Consider the following 25,623-nt stretch of genomic DNA (forward strand, 5'->3'; position numbering starts at 1 on the left):
ATTTTAACCAAACTTCATATTTTAAATCTGTCAGTTCAAGAGAAGGTTTATAGCTACAAATCATCTCAAAGTCTACATTAATTAAATTAAACTGTAATGGATTTCTGTCTGTCTATTTCTCTCTCTACACTAGATGGTGACACATGAATTTGTACTTCCTGTCAAAGAATTATCTACAAGAAGGGTATATTATTGAAGTTTACTATTATATTGGAAGAACTGACATTAAAAAATAATTAGTTAATTAGTAAAATCTTTGAGGCATTAAAAAAGGTGGCATCATCATGTTAGATGGCACTATGTGTACTGTACATATGGCGAGTTTTTTGAACCATTACGTATTGTGTTTGTGATTTGTTAGGCCTAACTGTATTTAAATGAATTTTATTTATTTGTGTGAGCAAAGATTATGCCTACTCAGAAACAATCTTTGAGGAAAAGTCTAGAGATTCAGAGAACCTGTCTTTGAAATAGGCTAGGCTTAGTTCTGTAAGTCTCTGAGAGTGTCTCTGAACATACAAGGAATACTATGCTTTTTTGGCTCAAAAAAGCTTTGAATATAAGCAATAAAAAGCTTTGAAAAAGCATAAATAAGTGCCTTTATTTATGACTGACCAAAAATGACATTATAATCAACTAGTCAATTACAGTTAATTTGTTGATCAGGCTTGTTTTACAATATATTCATTTCAGCAGAAAACAAAATATCTGTACTTAATCTACATTAAGTATTTGCCAATTAATTATTAAAACGTAACTTAATATTAATGATATTTATTTTAATATACACTTAATTACTTAGCTATCCCTGTAAGTTTAGGTGGTGAAAAATTAAGGAAAATGAAAACAACTACAAATGACTGTCAAAATAATGTATCAACAGTAAAGTGGCATGCCATGTATGTGTATTACATATATGGTATGCTTGTTTATAATTACAGAAGTATAAAAATATATATATTATAAAAGAAAGAAAATTATTCATTTATATTTAATTAATCTGGTGTTTTAAGATTTAGTTTGAATTTATAAAAATCCGATTAAAAAAATTGTTAAAAGTGCAATTACAATGGATCAATATCATTATACAAACTTGTTTTCTTAAATTGTGTTAAATTATTCTTGTTTGTGAAAGTTTAATATATTAAAATATAAGAATAATTTAACATATTTTGTTTGACAGATTTTATTTCTGTAGTGTTTCATTTTTTCAATATTAAGACATTTTTAAAATGAAACACTATAGAAAATTCCTAACTTTTTCTATTTGAAAAAGCTAAGTGATTAATACAGAATTGATATCAGTGATAAAGAACTTAGTTTTAATGTTTTCTTTTAATCTTGGTTGTTAGAGATTAATATATGAAGGCATTAAAAAATGTATATTTCAACTTAAATTTCAGTTATTGCTTTGTTAATATTTATTAGAATAATTTTTATTGTATCTCTGTACTATTGAAAGCAGTTGAAACAGGAATTGTGATAACCATCTATCATTTATCTTTGATATTAATACATAAGTAGATACACTGTTATTCAAAATTAAAATTTGGGTTATAATTTTTGTTGATTTACCAAAAGAACTGAATAAAATATAGCAATATTTGTGTTATGTATCCAAATTTACTTGAGAAACATATATTCAAAGTAAGATTTACATATTGGAAAGCAGAAAGCTGACAAATAGTAAATTAATTGTGTACATAAACCTGACTGATAATATAATGGGCATTTTTTTTCTCAGTGACTGCAAAATACTTTTTATTGTATGAAAATTCTTTTCTTACACCTCATATACATATAATAAACTTAATATAATGGAGTCAGCTATAGTATAACTGAAGCTGAACAGTCTCACATTTAAGTTGTAAGGGACTTGAATATTCATTCTAGAGTGGTTTCATGCTTGTGGCAGCAGTTCAGTGAGACCCATGATTAACCCTGGGCTAGTGCAGTGGGGTGTTTCACCACCCCCAACGTTTTAAAAGTTGCACTATTCATAGATTTCGCAAGAAATATTTGTGTCCTCTTCAGTAGCTTCATGATTTTATGTATAGAGCATGCTCAGAAATTACTACGATGCTGCAGAAATTCCAGTAAGAGAAAAACAACAGTTTTCAGTGGGGTGTCCAAACACCCCACAGTATTAATTACGTTTTTTTTTAAATTTTACAAATATTTATTTACTTTTTTTTATTTTTCAAATAACTATAATGTGACCACATTTATTATTTATAATATAGATATAATAATCAATGTGAATAAAAATAATTTAAGTTTATTTTAATTCAAAATGGCTGACTTTCATAAACACATTGAGAAAATACCAAACATAGCAAGTTGCTTGTCATTTGCACTGAGTGCCAAAGTACAATGTCAGCTATTGAATCAGAGTGACAAAAATGCTTAAAAAACAATTTAGATTTTTACTATTGGTTTAATAATAAGATCTAATGTAATGAGTTTTGATAAATGTTGTTTTTTATTTTCGTGGATTTATGTACTAATATAATATGTAATCATACCTGAATATAATCATATGAATAATGACACATGCCTTTACCAAATAAATGAGTAAATTTTTATGAATTTTTACTTACATGGTTTATGGACCCAAAAAAATGTCGGGGTAAACAAACGCCCCACTGCACTAATGCCGAAAAAAAACTCAGTGCACTAACCCAGGGTTAAGAAGACCAAGTAATACAACTCTATGGAAAGCCTGTTGTTTACCTTAAATTAGGAGGTGTCAGGGTCATATATTGCCAGGCAAATGTTTTCAGAGGTCTCCACAGTCATTGGGATAAATGTACCAAGTAAAACATGAATTTTAGACTTTGTGATATTGGTTGTTAAGCCAAGAGATCTGTGGTTTATTTATCTCTAATCTCTTCTCATAGGAGAGATTGAACTTATGTACAGAGAATCATTAATGAAGTCAAGATGATCAGACTTGGATTATCTTTACAGATGAATTGAGATTCTATTTATAGACTGATTCTTATTGTCATTTCATCTGATAGGAATGAGGAACTTGTTATATTCCTCCAAACATCAGAGAACAGGGCTCTTGAACCATTTACTATGATGCCCTCACACCAGCAAACTGGTGTGAGGGCATCATAGTAAATACACTCCTTCATTTATTCAAGAAAGTCAGTTTGTATACTGTACTCTATAGGGATTGCATCCAGCTATTCTATATCAGGCTTTTTCAGGGAGCTATTACTCACTTTCTTCTAATGGATGATAATACTCAACTTCACAGGGTTCAGATTGAATGAATGTGAAGATATTCATAAGTTGGACTGGCTAATTAGATCTCTGGACTTAAATCCAATAGAGAATGCATGGAAATATCTGGAAAGTGCAAATTACATCACACCAACTCCAACTCTTCATGAGTTAAGAATGGCCTTTAATGAGGAATGGGATTCCTTTGACCAAGAGATTATAAATGTCCTGGTTATGAATATGGCTTATCATTATCAGTCTTGTACATCTATAAGAAGTCATTTAATTCCATATTACATACATTTTTATGTTAGAATATCTAACTATAAATTTGAGTATTTTGAAGAAATGACCTTGTACTAAAAAATTGTAAACATATTTTATGTTGTAATAAAATATTTATTGCCTTTATGTTTGTGTATATTTTACATATCAAAACTTTTTTCCTGTTAGGCAAGTTTAATGCTATCTTCAAAAATGTCTTTCAGACTTTAATTTTGAATACCAGTGTATATCTGATAATATATTTAGGGTGCTATTCCAACATTTATTTCATAAACAAAATCTTTATATAAATTACAATAGCAAAAAGTGACAAATAAAAAAAAACATTGCATGGAGATGTATCCTCTGTGTTCAATATGATCACCATTACAAGTGGCAACTTCTTCAGCACAAACTGTGATGATGATGATGATTTGATGACACCCTCAATTATCTTGTCACAGGCCTAAATGATTATTGCTTTCAGTTCCATCATTGTTTATGGCTGATACAAAAAAAATGTTATTCTTAAGGAATCCCCAAAGAAAATAATCACATGGATTTAAATTGGGATTATTTGGAGGTCTGTTCAGTCCGCATGCAAACTAATCAAAAAATTGGTTTGAGATGGCATGGGAATTGAATATGTTATGTAGGATTTCTGTCTGAGCAATCAGGATTGTAATGGCAAACTGAGGCAGAAAATTATTGCACAACTTGCTAAAATAGCATGTTGTGTGATAGTTTTATGCCTTAGTTTCTTGCTACAGATTCACTGTTCATTGTCTGTTAAAAAAAATTTGTTCTGACAGTCCATAACTCCCATACTATATATAATTCTTGACCCACTTTTTCATGAATCACATGTGGATTCTCTAATGTTCAAAATTAGACATTTTGTTCATTAACCACACCACTAAGTGAAAATGTACCTTATCAGAAAACCAAACATTGTACTGTACATTATTTTGAGCCCATTCAATAAATGTTATTCTTTGATCTTTGCTTTCAACTGTAAGGTTAGGCAACATAGTAATTTTGTATGGATACAAACTCAATATTTGTTATATTGAGCATCTTTATATTCCTAATTCTGCTGCAGCCTTCCTTGTTGATTTACCACTTTTACAGCATTAATGTTCTCCAGTGTGTGCATGGATACAGGTTGTTATGTTTTGTTTCCAACATTAAACCATGATCATTAATTAAGGCTGATTATAACCTCTTTGGTTATGCATGTAATCACCAACAGATGGTGTTAAAAACAATACATTTTCAATAGGAAAATTCTTTTCCAAAAATTCTTGAAAATGGAGCAGATAGAACCAAATAGTTTTTTTGTGTTAGAATCCTATTTAATTATTCTCTTAATGTACGGTTCAGAATTTTGAAACTCAAATTTGTTAATTTTCTATAATTTTAAAAATTTATATGCTAAATACTAAATAAAGCAAGAATTAAAAAAATAACATAACAATACATTAAACTCAATACCATCAAACACTTCAGAAAATTGATATAACTGTATGTCATCCTTATACTTATATATTCATTTTAGTTACATATTGAACACACAAACCTAGTGTGGCTGTCGGCCATGATTGTTGTATATTTTTTGTATATTTTTTTTTAATGGAATTAGTTTTAAGTTCATTCCTTTCTCTTTGTTCAAAAATTCTTTCTAGAACTTTCTTTCCTAACCCTTCTCCCTTGGGGGTAAGACTACAAATTCCTAGAACATACGCAAATAAAAGAGGGTGTGAAGCCCGGAGGCAAAATGGCAAAGAGAAGTCGGAAAGTCAGTCTGGGGATGGATCCTGAAGAGAGAGGCACAGAGAAGGCAGTGCTCCCAAATGCGGAAATAGAGTGAAAAAAAATCATAAAAAAGAGTAAAATAACAAAGAGACTGCAAGGTACCGAGGGAACGGAGAAAGAAGTCATAGAACAGTGAACGTTCAATAGAATATCGAGACCAGTAAGATACAAGGAGGTTAATGACAAAAAGGCTAAAAGAATTTAAGAAAAGGAGAAAAGACTTGAGCACATGTTTGCGTCTTACCCCAAGATACATTGACACGAAAACCCTGGATATTTCCTAATCTTTTTAATCACTTGGTCCTTCATTCTTAATTCCCATCTTTTCTATTTTCTTTAGTTGTAAAGTAATTTGTAAGTTGTGGTAAGTTAGTTGTAAGCTAGAGTTAGTTAGATTGTCCTGTGCTTATGTACAGTGGTGATATTCGAAATATTTAACAAAGGGTTCGCTAACAGAAAATTTTTCCTAAGCCCCAAGCCCGAGATATCTCGGGCAAGTTACATAGCGTTAATAAAACTCGGGCGTTTGGACCACCTAAAAATGTTTTGTTTTTTTTTTATTTTTGAAATGTTTTTTAAGTCTCCAAATTTTTTCAAAATTTTTTTCCCGTGCGAAAAAATTTTATCGCGATTTTAATTTACCTTTAATGATGCACGATTCACGCTTAATTGCTTTTAATTTGTTTCTTAATGGGAATTTGATATCAAATTTCATTTATCGTTCTAAAGTTGTAGTTCACAAATTTTCCTTTGGTAAAGTTATTTAAAGCTAGTTTCTGATGTCAAAAACGACCTGCGATCATTTTTTAATTTTTTTAATTAATAGATTTTATTATATATAAGTTTAATTAAGTCGGGGGGTCGGAAATCGCAATAAAAATTTTAATTTTTTAAAAATATACGGCCAGCTAGTATTCACCCTACTATAAACCCATCGCCTCCCGAGACTTCTATGAGAATGTCCCGGGAAATCCAACTCCAGCTGTGTTCAAGGTCATCCAGCTGTTTAAACAATGACTCATCAGCGTCAGATTTCACAGAAAGACAAGACAAAGGAAAATAAAATCTGAAGCTTTTTCTTCAGAATTAACGCATTTCTTTCGTTTTTTCAGTTTTAAGTATTTTTTATGTTTAATTACATTAATATCAAAAATTGCTAGAGTCCCAAGGAGTTAACTGCTTTCCCTATGACTTTTTCTCAAGAAAAAACTTTTCTAAATCATTTATTTTATCATTAGGTATTATTATAATAATAGACAGATGTCATCGTTTCTCGAAATACAATATCTTTTTTATTTCGCTGTCGATAGCCCGACACGTGTTCCGCAGCCATCTTGTATTTTCTCGCGCGCGTGGGATTGTGGGATCTCTCGTATGACTGGACCTAGTTTCAAGAACTCTCTTGAGTCGATCGCGATTAAATCTCATTTCAGTCGAGATTGAAACGGTCGATGGAGGTTGCACCATGGCGAACGGGATATAAGGCTCTAGTTTAGTAGTGTTACAGAGTATAATATGTATTTTTTAAAAGAAACAAAACCACCGAGAAATGTTACGTGTGTTTAACAACGGGTTCGGAAAACTTTGAAAATGTTAACAATGGGTTCGGCCGAACCTGTGCGAACCCGCTGAATATCACCACTGCTTATGTGTCATGAGTTAATAGAAGTTTGATGGTTGGATAAAGAAATGTTCAACGCCTGTGTACCTGAAATAATCTGAGGTCGACAAAAAGTTGGGATCTGAATAAACAAAAGAACTGGTTTGTTGAGAAAAATAAAATATGTTTTGTTACAAATTTTTATCAAAGTTTATTTTATTGTACTATTCTACTCGCAGAATCCAGTACGTCTCATTTATAAACTTCACACTAGAACAACTCCAAAAGAAAATATTACTGTAAACCTAGATAATGCTGTCCTGGATATGACATAGTACACAAAACACACATCCTCAAGCAGCCTTGACTCAAATGGAGCTCTAACATTGTTAGAATGCTAGGTATCAGTGGCACACTTCAAAGTAAAAGAAAAAAACACTAGTAAATTTTCCAAAAATCTTTTCCTAATTAAAATTCATTTTTTTATTTATATTGTGTTGTATGTTCTATTTCTATATTACTTATGAATTAGCAGTCACATAAGGTAGGAATTTTATTGAATTTCACATAAAAAATTTTTTAATCAGTTCAACTCTGCTCCTCCTGAGATTAAATCTTGAGTGTCTCACTACTAGGTTTGACCCTAATGATCTTAACAGGATCATGTTAAAACTGAATCAGACTGCTGGCTGAGCCAGAGATACCTCTTTGAAATACAGAAATGTTTGTAATTACCATGTAAGTCCAGATCGTAAATACAAAAACTACAGAAGGCATGTTTTAAATGATACAACACTTACAGTTGGCACTAGTAGGTAAGTTAGGTCTGAAGCTGTATATCATATCAAATTGTAAGCTTTTAGTGCACACAGTTTGCTTATATTGACATAACAAGATTTCAAATATAATACATGAAAACATAAATTATTATAGAACCTACTACCATACTACAAATACACACTGCAGACAATTTTAGAAAACAACATGCACAAAATGTACTAAGACCAAGCTGTAATCACAAAGAAAACAATCTATTACAACATACCAGACATTATGTTTATTGACAAACTAAAACAAAATCACATACACCATAAACAAACTGTACCAAACACTCACAACAAAGTGCATACACTGTACTTTGTATTAGTAAAAAAAATAGTATATTAGTAATTACTCAGAATTCTTCCACAAAATAAGTTTATGGGGAGAATAGATAAGGTACTTGTATATAACAACAGAAAGGACTATGAACACATTGTACTATTGTATATAACAATAGAACAGGACCAAGGGCACATCATAATTTTATTTAATTAACAGATTTTAGAACTGATTTAACTAAATATTTGTTCATAGTGACAAATAGAAAAATGAATGATGTAGAAGCTTGATTGATCGTTATTGGGGTAACGTAACTGGCAATGCATTTGTAGTAGTGATGTAACGAATATTCGGTTACTATTCGGTATTCGGCCTATTTTTCACTATTCGGCCAAATACTGAATATTTAATCACTATTCGGCCGAACACTGAATACCTAAAATAGGAGTTATAAACAACAAAAACACAGTAAATTAATCTTTTTGTATTTAGAGTTAATGTTATAGAGTTAGTTTTGTTTGTTTATATTTATTTATAACTTGTAACATGCACAAAATAAAAAAGAAAATAATAATAGTCACATGTATTCACAATTTATAATTACAAAGATCAGCACACGTACACGTTTATTGTTGGAGAATCCTCGCACATCTGAGGGTCTGACCCTGCCTATCCTTCTTTTTAAGCACTTGTCTTTGCTTTTCCCTTTCTCTTTCCTCTATCGCTCTAATCCATGTATGCCTGTGCATACATCACAATACACGCTCACGATACTTTCAATTCGTCACTTTTCCATCGTAGAGTTTCCATTTTACAATTACGTGACTCAGCCTGGTGATAACGGAGAAAAGAGACAGATAGGACGTCGATATAAGTCACAGTTATGATTTCACAGATTCGAGACAGCTTGATAGCCCGAACGGCCCCAGGCTTTCGCCTGTGCACGCTAAGTGACTTTCATTACAAGCATTTAGCTTTCCGAAGTCTATGACAACAATTGTTTGGCATTGACGGCTGCGAATTTCGCACCAATAAGCTACTTCGACTCGTTCAATTATGTTATCAACTCAATTTCATATTTATTTTCACATTTTCACTTCGCAGTCCTCTCTCTGTTCTTTCTCCGTTATTTACACGTGTAGGACATTTCATTGTTATCAACATTTGATAGCATCACTTATCACATACTGCCATGATGCTCATGTCTGTCCGCTTCAACTGTCAAGAATTAACGCGATTGGCGAAGCGTAGTGACAGCAGGCCAATAGAGAGCGAGGTCCTTGCCATAATGCAGTTTGCGCGCCAATTTTCGTACGTGCAATAATCGAGCCGAATAGTTTGGCCTAATATTCAGCTATTCGGCCACGTTCCTGGCCGAATATTCGGTATTCGGCCTCAGGCCGAATATACTATTCGTTACAACACTAATTTGTAGTTACTTGTAAGTGAGACCTGCCAACTTGAGTCCTTTTCTGAATCAATTCTTTTCTTCCAGAACTTTATAAATTAAAAATTAAATAAATTTATTTAAAATTACTAAATTTATCAAGAGATGACACCTAACACCTACTTCTAGGCAAAATTACTGAACATTTAATTATTAAGTAGTAGCCATATTACAGTCCAATATAATAAGGCAGATTGTTTGGCCTTAATCAAAAATCAGGTTAATAGATGTTTATATTTGTATAGATTGATCATTCAGTAGTAAGAAACAAACAAATAAATATATTGAATGATTTGGTTCAAACTGATGGTCTTTAGTTTTATATATAATACTGTATTTACTCATGTATTGGCCCCATATTTTTTGCAGATTTTTACACTCTAAAACTGGATGGAGTTATTACACATAAAATTATATTAACATTGCACAAAAGTCACTGCTTTAATATTGTATTAAGAATTAGTAATTTCAAGTTTGAATTAGTAATGCAAGTTTGAAGTTAAGCATGCTATTTGACTTCAAACTTGCAGTCAAACAGCATGCTTGAAGAAATCACCTAGCATCTGATCACAAATTTATTTGTTCTTTACTGGTGATCAAAGATTTATTTACATGAACATAATACACTAATAGTTAAAAATTATCATGCACTGTGTTCACTCACTTCTGCTCTTGATATCAGACTCATCATCTGAAGCATCATCACTTTCTAAATCCATCAGATGGCTGAAGACATGGTCATCTTTGTTGCATTGAAGGAATTGAGAATGCCTGTCATTTCAAGTCTTTGTGACCATGTCTACAGAAATGGCAATCCAAGACTGGAAAATTTAGTGGCAAACTTTGAACAATGAAGCCTACTTATTTCATTTTAGTTTTTGCAATTGAATGATAAAATTATTTACATTAATATATTATAATTTTAATAATTTTGTTAAAAAAAGCTATTTATCAGAATTTTTTAAATATATTCAAACTTTAATTAAGATATTTCATTTTATTAATAAATTTTTAGGTCAGGATATTTTGCTGCAGCAAGTTTTATGTTATTTCAACAATGTAATTTTAATTTTGGCCGAACTCCTTTTAAATTCCCTCCTCAAAATATAAAATATCAAGCCTTTAATGATTTTGCCACATTACTTGAAGAAGAAAAAATTATCCTTCCAAGGTAATGAATTTATTTGAAATGCATAAATTTATATACTGTAAATAGCAAAAATAATTTACATTTTTTTAAAACTATATAAAATATATTTAAATATAAGAAACAAATGAAAATTTTTAATCACTTTTCCAAAATGTAAGTTGAGACATCATTTTAATTTGAGATAAATATTAAAATACTTATTCAATAATTATTTTCCATGAATATTTTATTTAACTTACAATATTTTAAGGTTTTAAATATGTCTGTAAAAATTCCATCTTTATATAATTTATAAAGAATAGGTTTCATTTTATAAAGATTTAATTTTATCTTTATATTTATAATATTTACAAATATTATTTTATATTTTATAAAGAAAATTGCTGAATGTAATAGTATGTCATTGTTTTAACAAAATAAAAATATAGGTTAATTTATTTTTAGAATAAAAGTAAAATTAAATTTCTAAAATAAAAATATTTTTTAAAAAAATGAAAAGAAGAAAAATCATCTTTCAGAAGCTAAACTTCCAACTTTCAGAATCTATACATTGATTGATTGATTGACTTGATTGTAATGCTAATCATTCTCTTCTAATCAGTTGATCCAACAACAATTGATGAATGTGAAATATTATTGCACTAAAAATTTATTTTATTGATAACTTTTTTGTGTATTAGTTTAAAAAATAGAAATTTAAAATCAGTATTAAAAAATTATATTTATTTTCCTACATATTTTCCTTANTGCACGCTAAGTGACTTTCATTACAAGCATTTAGCTTTCCGAAGTCTATGACAACAATTGTTTGGCATTGACGGCTGCGAATTTCGCACCAATAAGCTACTTCGACTCGTTCAATTATGTTATCAACTCAATTTCATATTTATTTTCACATTTTCACTTCGCAGTCCTCTCTCTGTTCTTTCTCCGTTATTTACACGTGTAGGACATTTCATTGTTATCAACATTTGATAGCATCACTTATCACATACTGCCATGATGCTCATGTCTGTCCGCTTCAACTGTCAAGAATTAACGCGATTGGCGAAGCGTAGTGACAGCAGGCCAATAGAGAGCGAGGTCCTTGCCATAATGCAGTTTGCGCGCCAATTTTCGTACGTGCAATAATCGAGCCGAATAGTTTGGCCTAATATTCAGCTATTCGGCCACGTTCCTGGCCGAATATTCGGTATTCGGCCTCAGGCCGAATATACTATTCGTTACAACACTAATTTGTAGTTACTTGTAAGTGAGACCTGCCAACTTGAGTCCTTTTCTGAATCAATTCTTTTCTTCCAGAACTTTATAAATTAAAAATTAAATAAATTTATTTAAAATTACTAAATTTATCAAGAGATGACACCTAACACCTACTTCTAGGCAAAATTACTGAACATTTAATTATTAAGTAGTAGCCATATTACAGTCCAATATAATAAGGCAGATTGTTTGGCCTTAATCAAAAATCAGGTTAATAGATGTTTATATTTGTATAGATTGATCATTCAGTAGTAAGAAACAAACAAATAAATATATTGAATGATTTGGTTCAAACTGATGGTCTTTAGTTTTATATATAATACTGTATTTACTCATGTATTGGCCCCATATTTTTTGCAGATTTTTACACTCTAAAACTGGATGGAGTTATTACACATAAAATTATATTAACATTGCACAAAAGTCACTGCTTTAATATTGTATTAAGAATTAGTAATTTCAAGTTTGAATTAGTAATGCAAGTTTGAAGTTAAGCATGCTATTTGACTTCAAACTTGCAGTCAAACAGCATGCTTGAAGAAATCACCTAGCATCTGATCACAAATTTATTTGTTCTTTACTGGTGATCAAAGATTTATTTACATGAACATAATACACTAATAGTTAAAAATTATCATGCACTGTGTTCACTCACTTCTGCTCTTGATATCAGACTCATCATCTGAAGCATCATCACTTTCTAAATCCATCAGATGGCTGAAGACATGGTCATCTTTGTTGCATTGAAGGAATTGAGAATGCCTGTCATTTCAAGTCTTTGTGACCATGTCTACAGAAATGGCAATCCAAGACTGGAAAATTTAGTGGCAAACTTTGAACAATGAAGCCTACTTATTTCATTTTAGTTTTTGCAATTGAATGATAAAATTATTTACATTAATATATTATAATTTTAATAATTTTGTTAAAAAAAGCTATTTATCAGAATTTTTTAAATATATTCAAACTTTAATTAAGATATTTCATTTTATTAATAAATTTTTAGGTCAGGATATTTTGCTGCAGCAAGTTTTATGTTATTTCAACAATGTAATTTTAATTTTGGCCGAACTCCTTTTAAATTCCCTCCTCAAAATATAAAATATCAAGCCTTTAATGATTTTGCCACATTACTTGAAGAAGAAAAAATTATCCTTCCAAGGTAATGAATTTATTTGAAATGCATAAATTTATATACTGTAAATAGCAAAAATAATTTACATTTTTTTAAAACTATATAAAATATATTTAAATATAAGAAACAAATGAAAATTTTTAATCACTTTTCCAAAATGTAAGTTGAGACATCATTTTAATTTGAGATAAATATTAAAATACTTATTCAATAATTATTTTCCATGAATATTTTATTTAACTTACAATATTTTAAGGTTTTAAATATGTCTGTAAAAATTCCATCTTTATATAATTTATAAAGAATAGGTTTCATTTTATAAAGATTTAATTTTATCTTTATATTTATAATATTTACAAATATTATTTTATATTTTATAAAGAAAATTGCTGAATGTAATAGTATGTCATTGTTTTAACAAAATAAAAATATAGGTTAATTTATTTTTAGAATAAAAGTAAAATTAAATTTCTAAAATAAAAATATTTTTTAAAAAAATGAAAAGAAGAAAAATCATCTTTCAGAAGCTAAACTTCCAACTTTCAGAATCTATACATTGATTGATTGATTGACTTGATTGTAATGCTAATCATTCTCTTCTAATCAGTTGATCCAACAACAATTGATGAATGTGAAATATTATTGCACTAAAAATTTATTTTATTGATAACTTTTTTGTGTATTAGTTTAAAAAATAGAAATTTAAAATCAATATTAAAAAATTATATTTATTTTCCTACATATTTTCCTTAAATTAATTATATAATCTGTCATAAAAAGTGTGGATTATAAAGTCTCATAATTGATATAATTGCTATAATATATATGATTTAATGATATAATTGCTATTGATGAAACTAGAGATTGAATTTTATTTTTCAGTTGCACATGTAAACATTTTCTTATAATCAACATAGTTGAACATGGATTTTTACTTCTTAACATCATTTTTAACTAATAATAATGTAAATGTTAAGATGATTGAAGCATAGAAACAGCAAATCATAATTTAGTGCTTTACTATTTGACCTAATATTTTCTCTTGTATTTAAACTCAAAATGTAATTTAAGTTTGGAAGAAAACATTAAGATCTACATTAATATCACAAAATTTTAAAATATGGAAAAATTTTAAGACCATTTGACAACAACTTATATCATTTCTATTAGTTAATATTTTTATACATAAAGTAAATGTTTGCAGCTGACTTATCATTTCATATTGTTTATTATTGGCAAATGATTTCAAATAATAACTCTTAGCAAGTCTGTTGGATATCTCTATATATTGTAACATGATCAGCATCAATTAAAATCTCATAATAACTCTATATTCTTAAAGTTATATGTTGGTACAATAAAATTAATTTGTAAGAAGTTGCTTATTGTGGGAATTGGTTAAAATTCAATAAATGCATAGATCCATGATTAAAGTGAAATTCAAATCTGTTATTTTCAGTGGCGTGCCGTCATTGGAAGCAGTGGAGGCGGCGCTTCCCTTGTATTTTCTAAAAAATAAATACATATTAATTTTAATTATATGAAAATAATCACACAATATTTTATTATAACTGCATTATGTATCTTATTACAAATTTTTATACTACACGTGAAAAAAAGATAAGATTGCTATTGTATATTCAAATATTAGTAGTGGAGTGGAAGCGCTGTATTGTCAGCATCCAAAAAGGCAGATTCGTGCATGCGCTTTACAGAGCACCAACCTCACCCAGTTTAGCTGGCGGAAGCCTAGGACCTTGGGTGGATGATACATGTATACCACATCCAATTCTATCCAGGACCGGTTCTGGGCTGTTAGCTGTCTGCCCGCTAGATATTTTGCCACCCTCGCCCAATTACATGAATCATCAGTAGATTTATAATCTAACCCAATCGATAAGAATTTATTGGTATGTTTTTATGATAGTTCTGTATAGTTGACAGGAGTTAAAAAAAATCCATTAAAATATTTGATATTTTTATTCCGCTCTCTGATTTTATATAACTCATGGATTTCAATGTTAAACCAGTGATATTACGATTTCGTATATCCCATCTCTAAGGGGATGTAGAAAAAAACACGTACAATTCTTGTATAATGTTAAAAAATTAACTGTTACTTTGGTAGCATCATTTACAACTAAATTTAATGAATGAGAGAGATGCACGAGGTACAGAAAAAGCTCTAGAATTTATTTTCATTAAATTTACGATTTATGTATCCGTTGTCATAAAAATTTGTCTTTCCTCTTTTTTCCCCACGACTACAAATATTTGAGTACAAAGTAACCGGTTTTGACTTATTTCTACTTAAGAAGTAGTTAAATAATTAAGCAATTAGGGAATTGGGGACATAATTTTGGCTCTTTCATCAGGGTTTAAATAAAATCCTAAGGAAAGAGCTGAAATTTTACTTAAACAAAAGCTTAACCGAACCAGTCGCTAGCCGAGTACAGTGGGAACTGATTTCTTCGTAATATTAGATGTAATAAAGACAGACATTTTTCCAGTTCGACGAGAGTGACCGAAAAGTTGTAAATTTTGGAAATTTCCATGGACAACATCTGGTCCTAAAACAAATTAGTTAGAAAACAAACGATGGACAATCTATTAAGTTTAACATATGTAGATTTTTACAGCTTTGGTGAGAAACGTTTATAATGTACAACCCTGTTGCATCCTTTGAGGTATACTAGTGATGCGACAAAAGAGGCATTTGACATTGACTGGTATCAGCACCAGAGCCATAACTAGCCATTCCTGTGTCCTGTGCAAGAATTTGCATTTAGGCCTCTTAATTTATTTGGTTTTGGAAATAATAAAACAAATATATTACAATAGATTTTTAATAAGATTTATTTTAATTGAACTTTTCTGGCTTTCATTTCAGCAAATTCATTAATTACATGATCATAATTAATATTTTTAATGATAATGTATTTTATTGAAATAATAGAAATATTGGACAATCGTTCTTGCCCGATAGTTGATCATAAATAATTTTTTATTAATTTTAACTTGCTAAAACTTCTCTCGCACGAAGCAATAGAAACGGGAAGAGTTAGAAATATTTTGAAGAGCGACATTGATATTTGGGTAAGATTCAAACCAAAATCATGAAGAGCCTGTAGAATATTAAGCGGAGATGCAGTTTCTATATTTTGTATAAGAGTCGTTACTTCAAACTTAAAACTTTCAATTTCACTTGTGAATTCGTACTTTTTTAAATCTTTGCTATATTTAATAGCGAGATCTGCAGCTGATTTTTTTTAAATCAGCAACACTCATGTATTGTAAAGAAGAGCCATAGAGAAAGCAAAAATCAGCCTTTTTTCAGTAGCATTTTAAAGATTTCGGGGGCCCCTTCGAGGCCCTACTCGGCCGCATAGTTCGCTTACCGCTTAATCCGCCGTTGAGGTATACAACACATATGCGTACCACTATAAAGCAAAAAGTTATGTCAGAATTTCTGCACGCCTTTTACAACCTCGAGACTAAGATTTTATTCGAGAGTTACCACGTTTTCTATTTAGCAATTTAGCAATTAAAAAAATCCCCGGGCAGATTTATTTTTCTTACAAAATGTTACCTTTACAGATTTCTAGCTCTGCACACTGTAGAAAAATCTAGAAATACAGTTTTGTATATCGTAATAATATTAGTCGTCGCCAGAGAGCTCTATAAAGTAGAGAAAAATCTATAAATTTGAAAACTATAAACATAAATTTAAATTTCTCAAAAAATAAATAAACAAAATTTCAAAAGTCGCTACTTTTGGCTGATTTGTCTGCGGTCTCCACTATCTCACTACGTCCCTCTAAAAGTCGCCATGGTTGGGAACACTGGTGAGCAGACATCTAGGGTCTAAATAAGGCAAAATGTAATCGCCAATAAAAAGGAGAAAAAATTTAAGATTTAAAAATATAATTTCTTGTGAACAGCAGTTTGGGTCCTCTTCCAAGTGGGCCCTGTGTAAATGCACCTGTTGCACCTGTTGAATGTCAGAAAATGTTGCATAAAATGAAATTCTGCACAAATTTATATTCCACTCCAAATATTTCCAGATGATTACCCAGACATTTATGCAACTATTTACAATTAACAGAAAAACATTAAAATGTGTTTTTAATGTTTTAATTATGTTTTTACTATGATGAATAACGTTTAGTTCATTTTTTTAAAATTAAATTCAGCTTGGCACAATTTGAACTTCTACAGATAACACTTGGTGTTCTCTGAGCAGACAGAAGAATGTAGATACTAAGTGTGGGGTCATAAATTTAACTATGTCCTGTTATTGGGCTTATAATTTATACATATCTGTGTTGTCTGTAGTTGTTAGTAAATGTTAGAAAGTACATGTTATGTACATGCTTTTACTTATCATATTTAGAGGGAGTATTTAATAAAAAAGCATAAAAATATGCAGGAAAGTAAAAAAGTTAGTGAACCAAACCTAACTTTCTAATATCACCAGTATCTGTAATGATGTGATCATTACTGTATAGGAATTGTAGGATCAGCAGCAATTTGAAATAACAGCTATTTATTTTGGATTGAGAATTTAATGTTTTACAGGCTGCCTGCCCATTTATCAGATCTATGGGATGTGCAACAGTTCACTACTGGCCAACTTAAGGACATTAGACACATTTAACACAACAGACAGAGAGGCGGACATCAATGACTTAGACTAGCTTCAGTTGACATTGGTCAACTGAAGCTAAACTAAGTCATTGATGTCCACCTCTAATCCTCAAATCTTATGCCACCAATTCCTCTGATTTTATTTATGCTGTGGTCTTCCAGATTTGTCTTTGGTGCTCTCCACTGCCTACTTTATTAGGAAAGACTGCCAACTTTTGTAAAGGTGCTGAGATGGTTGTCACTGCCCAAGATCTCAATATGTTTGATAAATCTCATAGAATTAGCTTTAAAGCATATGATTATTCTTTGATTGAATGGTTGGTAAGGAATATAGCATTGGAAGGTAGATAGACAATTGCTATTATTTGCAAACTTGTTTTTACCATTTGGATGTTTTAAGAAATTGTCTTGTCATTTTGTGTAAATTGTCTTGCATTGAGACTTTAAATAGAGACTTGTTTTCTTTCAGATATCCACTAGTTTCCAGAGAAGGTTCATGTATTGATATTTTCACATACTGTAGCACCACTGTTGCACTGCATTAAGATACTACAAGAAAAACAGAACTGCAGAATATAATTGATTTTGAAATGACTAGTAGACATTTGTTCATGATGACCACTTTGTTAGTAATTGATAAAAGTTTTATATTTTAAATTATAAAGAGAGTATTTTCAATCATTTTTACACAAGTTTAAATTTTTTCTAACGTAAAGAAAAAAGCATGCTACTTGCATGGTGGGGAAATATCTTAAAGCTGATTAAAAATTTAAAGTAAAATAAAGAAAACTTAACCCTATTTTTTTAATTTTTTTCTCTCTAGAAAATAATTGGCAAAATTGGCTTCTATAATTTCACTAATGTTAGGGTTACCATAACAGTTGAGGCAAAATATGGACAGAGTAGTGTTAAAAGTACTCAGAAAGCAAGACAAAATAAAAGGAATTTATTCATATTTTTCAATCTAGTAAATGTAGGCATATATTAAAAAGTTTTAATTTACACTTTCCTTTGGGGCACAGAATGCAAGTTTAAATATAAGAAAACTATTTTACCACTTAGACGACAAGTATTATCAAATTTAAAAAAAAAATTATCAAAAATTTAGCACCCTTACCAAGACATCTCATGTGGCAGAATTCAAAAACATGTTTTAGAAACTTGTGGCTATTGAAGATATTTCTGCAGAATTATTTTTCATTTTTATTGAATTTATTGCCTATCCTGAGAACTTTCCAGTACACTCAGAGTGGTTATGCAATGCCTAAAAATATCACAAAAACTGTTCTTGAATAGTTATATTTCACTTCAAATGTAGAAATGAAAAAAAAAATCAGTTTTGACAATTTTTATAGGTGGTATTAAAAATTATGGCCAAATACATGCATGGACAATAACATAATGGAAGAAAATGTGGGCTATGAAGTGCAAAAGTGAAATAAGAAATAATGTAACAATTTAAATAAAGAATAATTTCATGTCTTATAAGAAACATTACCTTACAGTTTGTCTTGTTGTTTGACCAAATTAACTAATTCACATGTAAGATGAAAAGAATTAATCATTATTTTTAAAAGTAAGATAGTGATGATATTTAAAATCAAACTTGCAGATATCTATATATATATATAAATGGATGTGTGTGTCCCTATATTTCACTTTTCAGCCAAAACTACACATCGCACATGAATGGTGTTTGTATGTGGTAGTAGCCCCAAGGCTCCATTCGTGCACTATGGTGGTTGCGTCTCAATAGCTATAAGGGTGCGGGTGATATGGGGGCTTAAAGTGGTTGACTTCGAAGATTTTCTATTTCAATTTTTAAAATGTTCAAACTGTTTTAAATTCGAATTTGTATTCAAATTCAAATTTAAATTCGAATTGGTTTGATTATAGAACGATTGTAAACGTTCCAGAAAATTGATCAAATTGAAAATAGTTCGTTTGACTGGACATAAAAATTCTCTAGTCTGGAAACGGGGGACCTGATTCTTGCATTCTGTGCTATAAGGGTGTGGGAGATATGGGGTTGAAAGTGGTTGACTTCGAAGATGTATAACAATGGAAGTGTTAACAGTAGAACACTTATGTTGTGTTATTAAGTATGAACAGTAGAACACAAATGGAAGTGTTAACAGTGGAAGTGTTAATATAAAGCGGCATGCAAGATTTACAGGCGGTTTTTTGCGTTTTTGCGGGAAATCAAACATATTTTTAGACTCATGTAAAAATTCTCTAATTAGTCTGGAAACGGGGGACCTAATTCTTGCATTCTGTGAAAACGGGTAAGATTGGCTATAATGTAATTATCTTAATCTTCACTATCGTTACTTTTTGCCCAGCGAAGCGGGTCCTTGCAGCTAGATTCTAGATTACTTAGAAAAACAGTCTTTTATATATAAAAAAAACTATATTGCATATAAATAAAAACCCAACGAAGCGGGTCCTCACAGCTAGTAGTATATAATGTTTTATTTATGAAAAAATTTTACTGTACTCTGTTTTTCATTCCAACCAAGATTACATTTCAACAGTTAACTCTTTTAGTGACAAAATAGTCTTGTGTACATAAACTATTTAAAAGCTATACTTGAACTTAATAATGACAATCAAATGTATTTTGATACATTTTTATCACATGCTCTTTAACAAAATAATAATAAAAAAAAAAAGAAAAGATGATCTTTCAATGATGATATGCAGGTGTTATATCTGGTACAAAATTGATGAAATTAGAACTATCAAAAAACATGTGAAATACTTCAAAGAAAACAACAAATTAAATTTGGTTTTTTTTTGTTTGTTTAATTTTTAAAAGATAATTTATATACTAAGAGTTAAATTATGGAAGGTGAAAATTTGAATTGGGTGTTAAAACAGACAGAAATATGTGAAGAAACATTGCAAACATCTTCAGGAACAGAATGAAACAAAGTTTTTTAAAAATAATTTTGCAATGTCCCAAGCAAAAGTACTTGAAAAATAATTAAATATGTTTGTTTCACATGTTTCTGTGTGTTTTCCCCATGTGCCAAATTAAAATTTTCTCATTATTAGTAAGTCAGTTTTAATTTTTTATATCTAATTTAGGCAATCTTAACATTTTCTTCATTTAAACCTTGATATGTGACAAGTCATCTTAATGAAAAAAATTAAAATTCCAGGATTTTCTTGGGATGTTGGATTTACAATTTTTGGATACTAGTTTGTGGAAGATCTGAAAAATGACAAGCACTAATAATCACATATTCAAGTTAGCTAAAGATATTGAAGACCTGTCTATCTATGGCAATGCCAATAATACAAGTTGTTCATAAAAGATGTTCCTAATTTTGGAATTTTTTAACATACTATATTACATTCTTAGATAAGATATGATCAGGTATAAAGAGAAACTTAGAGATTTTACTAACAGCTCCCATCATATTCAGTTTAGTTTTTAATTTTATTACCAGAAGATATTTATCAAAAAATAATCACTACTACACAGGTAGAAACATTTTGTATACTTAAATTTCACCCAATGAAGTTGGAAATAATTTTTCAGTAACATTTTCTCATTCAGTTTAGTAATGACCACCAAGAAATTACTGTCCTTATATAGTATGCACAATTTCAAGAAAATTATTAATTGTGCAAAGAGAAATCCTTTGGGCATATTAGAGGTTTTGAGACACATTTGTAAGTTTGTACTAAAGCTCTCACAAAACCCCATAACTGTTTGCTGTATCTAGTCAACAAACAGCTCAATCAGTATACCATACCATGCCAAATCATAAAAGATGCTATGAAAGGATCAACATGGCTATTATCAGTATTAATAAGACAAAATAAGAGTTTGACTAATATACTGGTGTGTTATAAAAGAAAGCAATTATATTAAACATATATAAGGTTCTAATAAAAATTATAATGAAACTTTGTGATGTTTTTCTATTCTTCTGTGCCAATTTTCATTGCAGTTAGTGGAAGAAAATTTTAATTGGAAACATAGGTATATAGAAATCTCTATTATTAGAATGTAATACATTGTCATGACTCACTTACTGGTTTAGAATGATATATTGTACAACAGCTACATATACTTCTTTCCTTTCATTCTTATAATCTGTCAGCTGGATATTATTTGGAAAGCTATAACATAAAATTGTACTGAATATTTTTGCTTTTATGATGCCTTGTTGAATATTTAAGGATAGATGATGATTCATGGTTTTTACAAGAAACTTTGTAAATCACACTCCCAGTGACATCAAAAATATTCAACATTTAACAAGAAATGAATACTGAATAAGAAATTTCCTACCGATTTTCTATAAATATATTCAGTACAAAAAAAAATGATGTTTAAAAGAAAGATATTATTATTTTATTAACATTAAATATTTTTATTTGATTTTCATTAAACATTTCCAGAGAACATTAGTTAATATTTTTTGCTGTAAATTTAATTAACTTAATTAATTTGATGAATTTATATTAACAAAGATTTGAAGATGAAAATCTAATTTCATATAAAAGAAAAGTGATATCCACCAATAACAAGTCAAACAAAATAACTTTTCTGTCAAAATGTAAAGTTCTCAGTTGTAAATTGATAATCCTATAAGCTCAATAGCTTCACATAATTGTAGATTAATAAAAGCATTTAGTATAAATGTATTTTGTTAAGAATATAAAACAGTGATGAAAAATTGGGATTATATGATAAATATATGTTTTCATTGTTTCTCAGAAATTATAACATGTAATTATGTGCTTGATGATTTTATTAGGAATTAACTGCTTAATTTTATTTTATTATATATCATAATTTAATTTCAATAAAACTAGAAATCAAACAAAATAAATAAATATATATTGAATTATGTATTATCATAATTTGGTAATATTTGGATTGTCAAAAAAAAAACTTAGTAAACAGTATTAGAAATTTTAATGGAATAATTCATTTGGTTTAAATATTTTTCTTTAAATTTTTTTTTTTTTGTCAAAAGAAGAAAATCTATATATTGAATTATTTTGATTATTTTTAAGCATAACTTTCTGTGGTATATCTTGCATTTTACAGGCATATTCAATTAGAAAAATTACGAAATGCAAGTGTAAAAGAAGATTCTTGTACATTATGCTGTGATGGGGTTGCTACTATCAAATTAGATCCTTGTGAACATAGGTATGTAAAATTTACATTAAAAATATCCAGTAACGTTTGTTTTTCACGTTTTACTATATTAAAAAAATTTTTTTTTTTTTTTTGTTAAAATTATGTAAACTTTAATGTTAATCATTTTATTTTAGTTATTGTTCATGGAGGAATTATAAATACTTTTTATTTGTGTTGATTAAAACAGAAAATTAGAAACTGTTATCAGTTAAATTAATTAAGTGGATTTTGATAATTTATTTACGTATAATATTTAAAAATAGGCATGGTTTAGCTACTGATGTGTAAGCATTGTAAAATTTGAAATGCTAAAACTTTTGTACTTTGAAACAGTTTTTAGAATTTGTTTTCTATATGACTGAAGATAGTAAGATTATTTGAAAAAACCAGTAATTAGTGAATTATAAAGATAATGTAATTTATATTTTTAATTAAAATTTAACAATGAAATATAAATTGACAAGAATGATGATGATATTGTTTTTTCAGAAAATATCTTTGCTTATTATAAATATAGTAAACTGATCATTGGTAAAATACACAAATTACAATTTCATTTAATTTTCTTTCAAGAAATTTTTCTAAATAATACAATTAAATAACAAAATTAATAAATTATAAAAAATTATAATAATAAAATTAACAAAAATCACTTTACCCAGTTTATTTCTACTTATTTTTTCAGTACTTCTATTTTTTTTCTTGCTATTAATAAGCAATATATACATATATTTTTTACTGATAAACTTCAGAATATTGTAAATTGTTATGAAATTTATAAATATTTGAATAATAAAGCTTTTAGAATTTTCTGACAATATTGTTGAGAACAATCTTTTTGTTTAAATTTAAATTTTAGTCTTATATAAACTATAAATATCTTTAGGCGAAAAATCTTATAACTTTAAATGCTTTAAATATTTGTATAATTTGTTTTTGGATGCAATTACAGAAAAATTAAAATTTGCATTCTTTAGCCTCTAGTTGCCTTTGGAGATATAAAAGTATTTAAGACTATGAAGTTTTACATTTAATATTCATTTATTTTTAAATTCTTTTTCCTTTTGATTTTTATGATAATGTGTGTTGTCATATGAAATATCTTTGTTTACATTCTAAAGTGTTTAATTCTTTTTAATATGAAAATGCTATTTTTGAAATACATTACATGTTTTTCAAAAATAATTAATTTAAAAATTTTAAAAAAATTTTATATGAGAAAAGTTTCTCATTGCATAAAAACATTAAAGTTTGGAAAAACTGATTACTTTTGAAATTGATCCTGATCTCATACCTTATTCAATTGAATTTCATATAAGGTAAAGGGCCTGATGAATTGTAATGATTATATCATCCAATAAGATGCTGGGATTCTATTTTGTTTATCTAACTACTGTTCAGAAATTGTCACATAAATATTTATTTTACTACTATCTCATTACTTGAAAGTAATTTAATAATAATTATAATTGCATATAAGTGTCACTTTAATATAAAATGAATCTACACTGTTTGGTTTAAAAAACTGAAGCAGAATACTTTAAAATGGTCTGTAGTTCTGATTTTGTTAGCAAAATGGCAGAAAATGACATTGATATTTGTTGACTAATATAAATGTCAGTAAATCAATTAATAAAATAATTTTATTTTTGTTTTATTTCATATGGAAAAAAAGTAATGTCATTGAAAACCTTCTTGACAATAATTGACAAGAAGGTTTTCAATAAAGGTATAAATAATTCTCTTATGTCTTAATCATCAATGAAACTGACTAACCACTTATCAAAAATTACCTTGAAAAGTTCACTCAATACAATATACATCAGCAGATTCTTAATTTTATTCTATGTCTTTTATGGGACTACATCTATTTTACTTTATTTTATTGTGACATAAAAACATTTGCAGAACGACAATTTTTGATGTATGTTGAATATTTGAAATTATTGAAGATATTTGTTTAAGTTAGTGTTATATCCAGAATTTCAATTGATCTAAAATTTTTATTATACTGTAATACAAATGGATAATGATAGAATGAATATATTTAGAAGACAAAACATGTAATATGAAAAATGTTATACAAAAATATACTCTTAAATAAATGAAAATATAAAATTTCTACAATAAATTTATTAATTAGATATAACTTTTCCATTGTTTTTTAATCATTATATCATCATATATCATCATTATGCTGCTTAAAAGTAAATAAATCTTGATAATTTCTTCTGATTGATTATTACACAAAATTGATTACTAAATTTTCATAATTTAAAATTGAGATGTGAATTTTGGATCTTTTCTTTTTCACTTTTTCATTATGTAAATTGAAAACAAATTCATTATTTACTTTTAGTATCTTTATTTAAAAGAAAAACAAAATGAAATATGTTTTACTGATAACATATATCATTAGATATTAGAGCAAATTAATATATTTACAAATTGAAATTTATATTAGTTTTTCATGAATTTTGTGAAATATGTATTTTAGAATTTTACTTTGCAGCTTGAATGTAAATATTTTAAAATGATATTTTAAGTTTAGTATGCTTAGACTATGTTATTAGAATGAAAGTGTTGTGCACATGAAATTGCATATTGCAAGTTATGTTGCAATTCATTTGTTTATGGAGGGGATAAAATAAAAATGATCAAAACTGGGTTAAAATTAGAAAGGACAACATGAGGCAATTATTCTTGTCATTAAGAAGTCAGAGGTGAATAAATGGAATAAAATTTCCAGTGTTTTTCTTTTCTCCATTAGCAGCAAAATTATTTTCTTGATCATATGGTA

At 28.6% G+C, this 25,623-nt stretch overlaps 1 protein-coding gene across 2 annotated transcripts in view; it reads left to right on the forward strand.

Moving 5' to 3' along the window:
- LOC111618078 (RING finger and SPRY domain-containing protein 1-like) overlaps nt 1-25,623 on the forward strand; it is a 103,522-nt gene that overhangs the window by 50,642 nt on the left and 27,257 nt on the right. For both annotated transcript variants that reach the window (XM_023359507.1, XM_023359517.1), the window contains 2 exons: nt 10,477-10,632; nt 22,728-22,832. In XM_023359507.1, coding sequence (XP_023215275.1) covers nt 10,477-10,632; nt 22,728-22,832 — 261 coding nt within the window. The remainder of the gene's footprint in view (nt 1-10,476; nt 10,633-22,727; nt 22,833-25,623) is intronic.

The sequence above is a fragment of the Centruroides sculpturatus genome, unplaced genomic scaffold, assembly GCF_000671375.1.
Source record: "Centruroides sculpturatus isolate CEXI.00-Female unplaced genomic scaffold, Cexi_2.0 scaffold103, whole genome shotgun sequence".
Taxonomy (NCBI): domain Eukaryota; kingdom Metazoa; phylum Arthropoda; class Arachnida; order Scorpiones; family Buthidae; genus Centruroides; species Centruroides sculpturatus.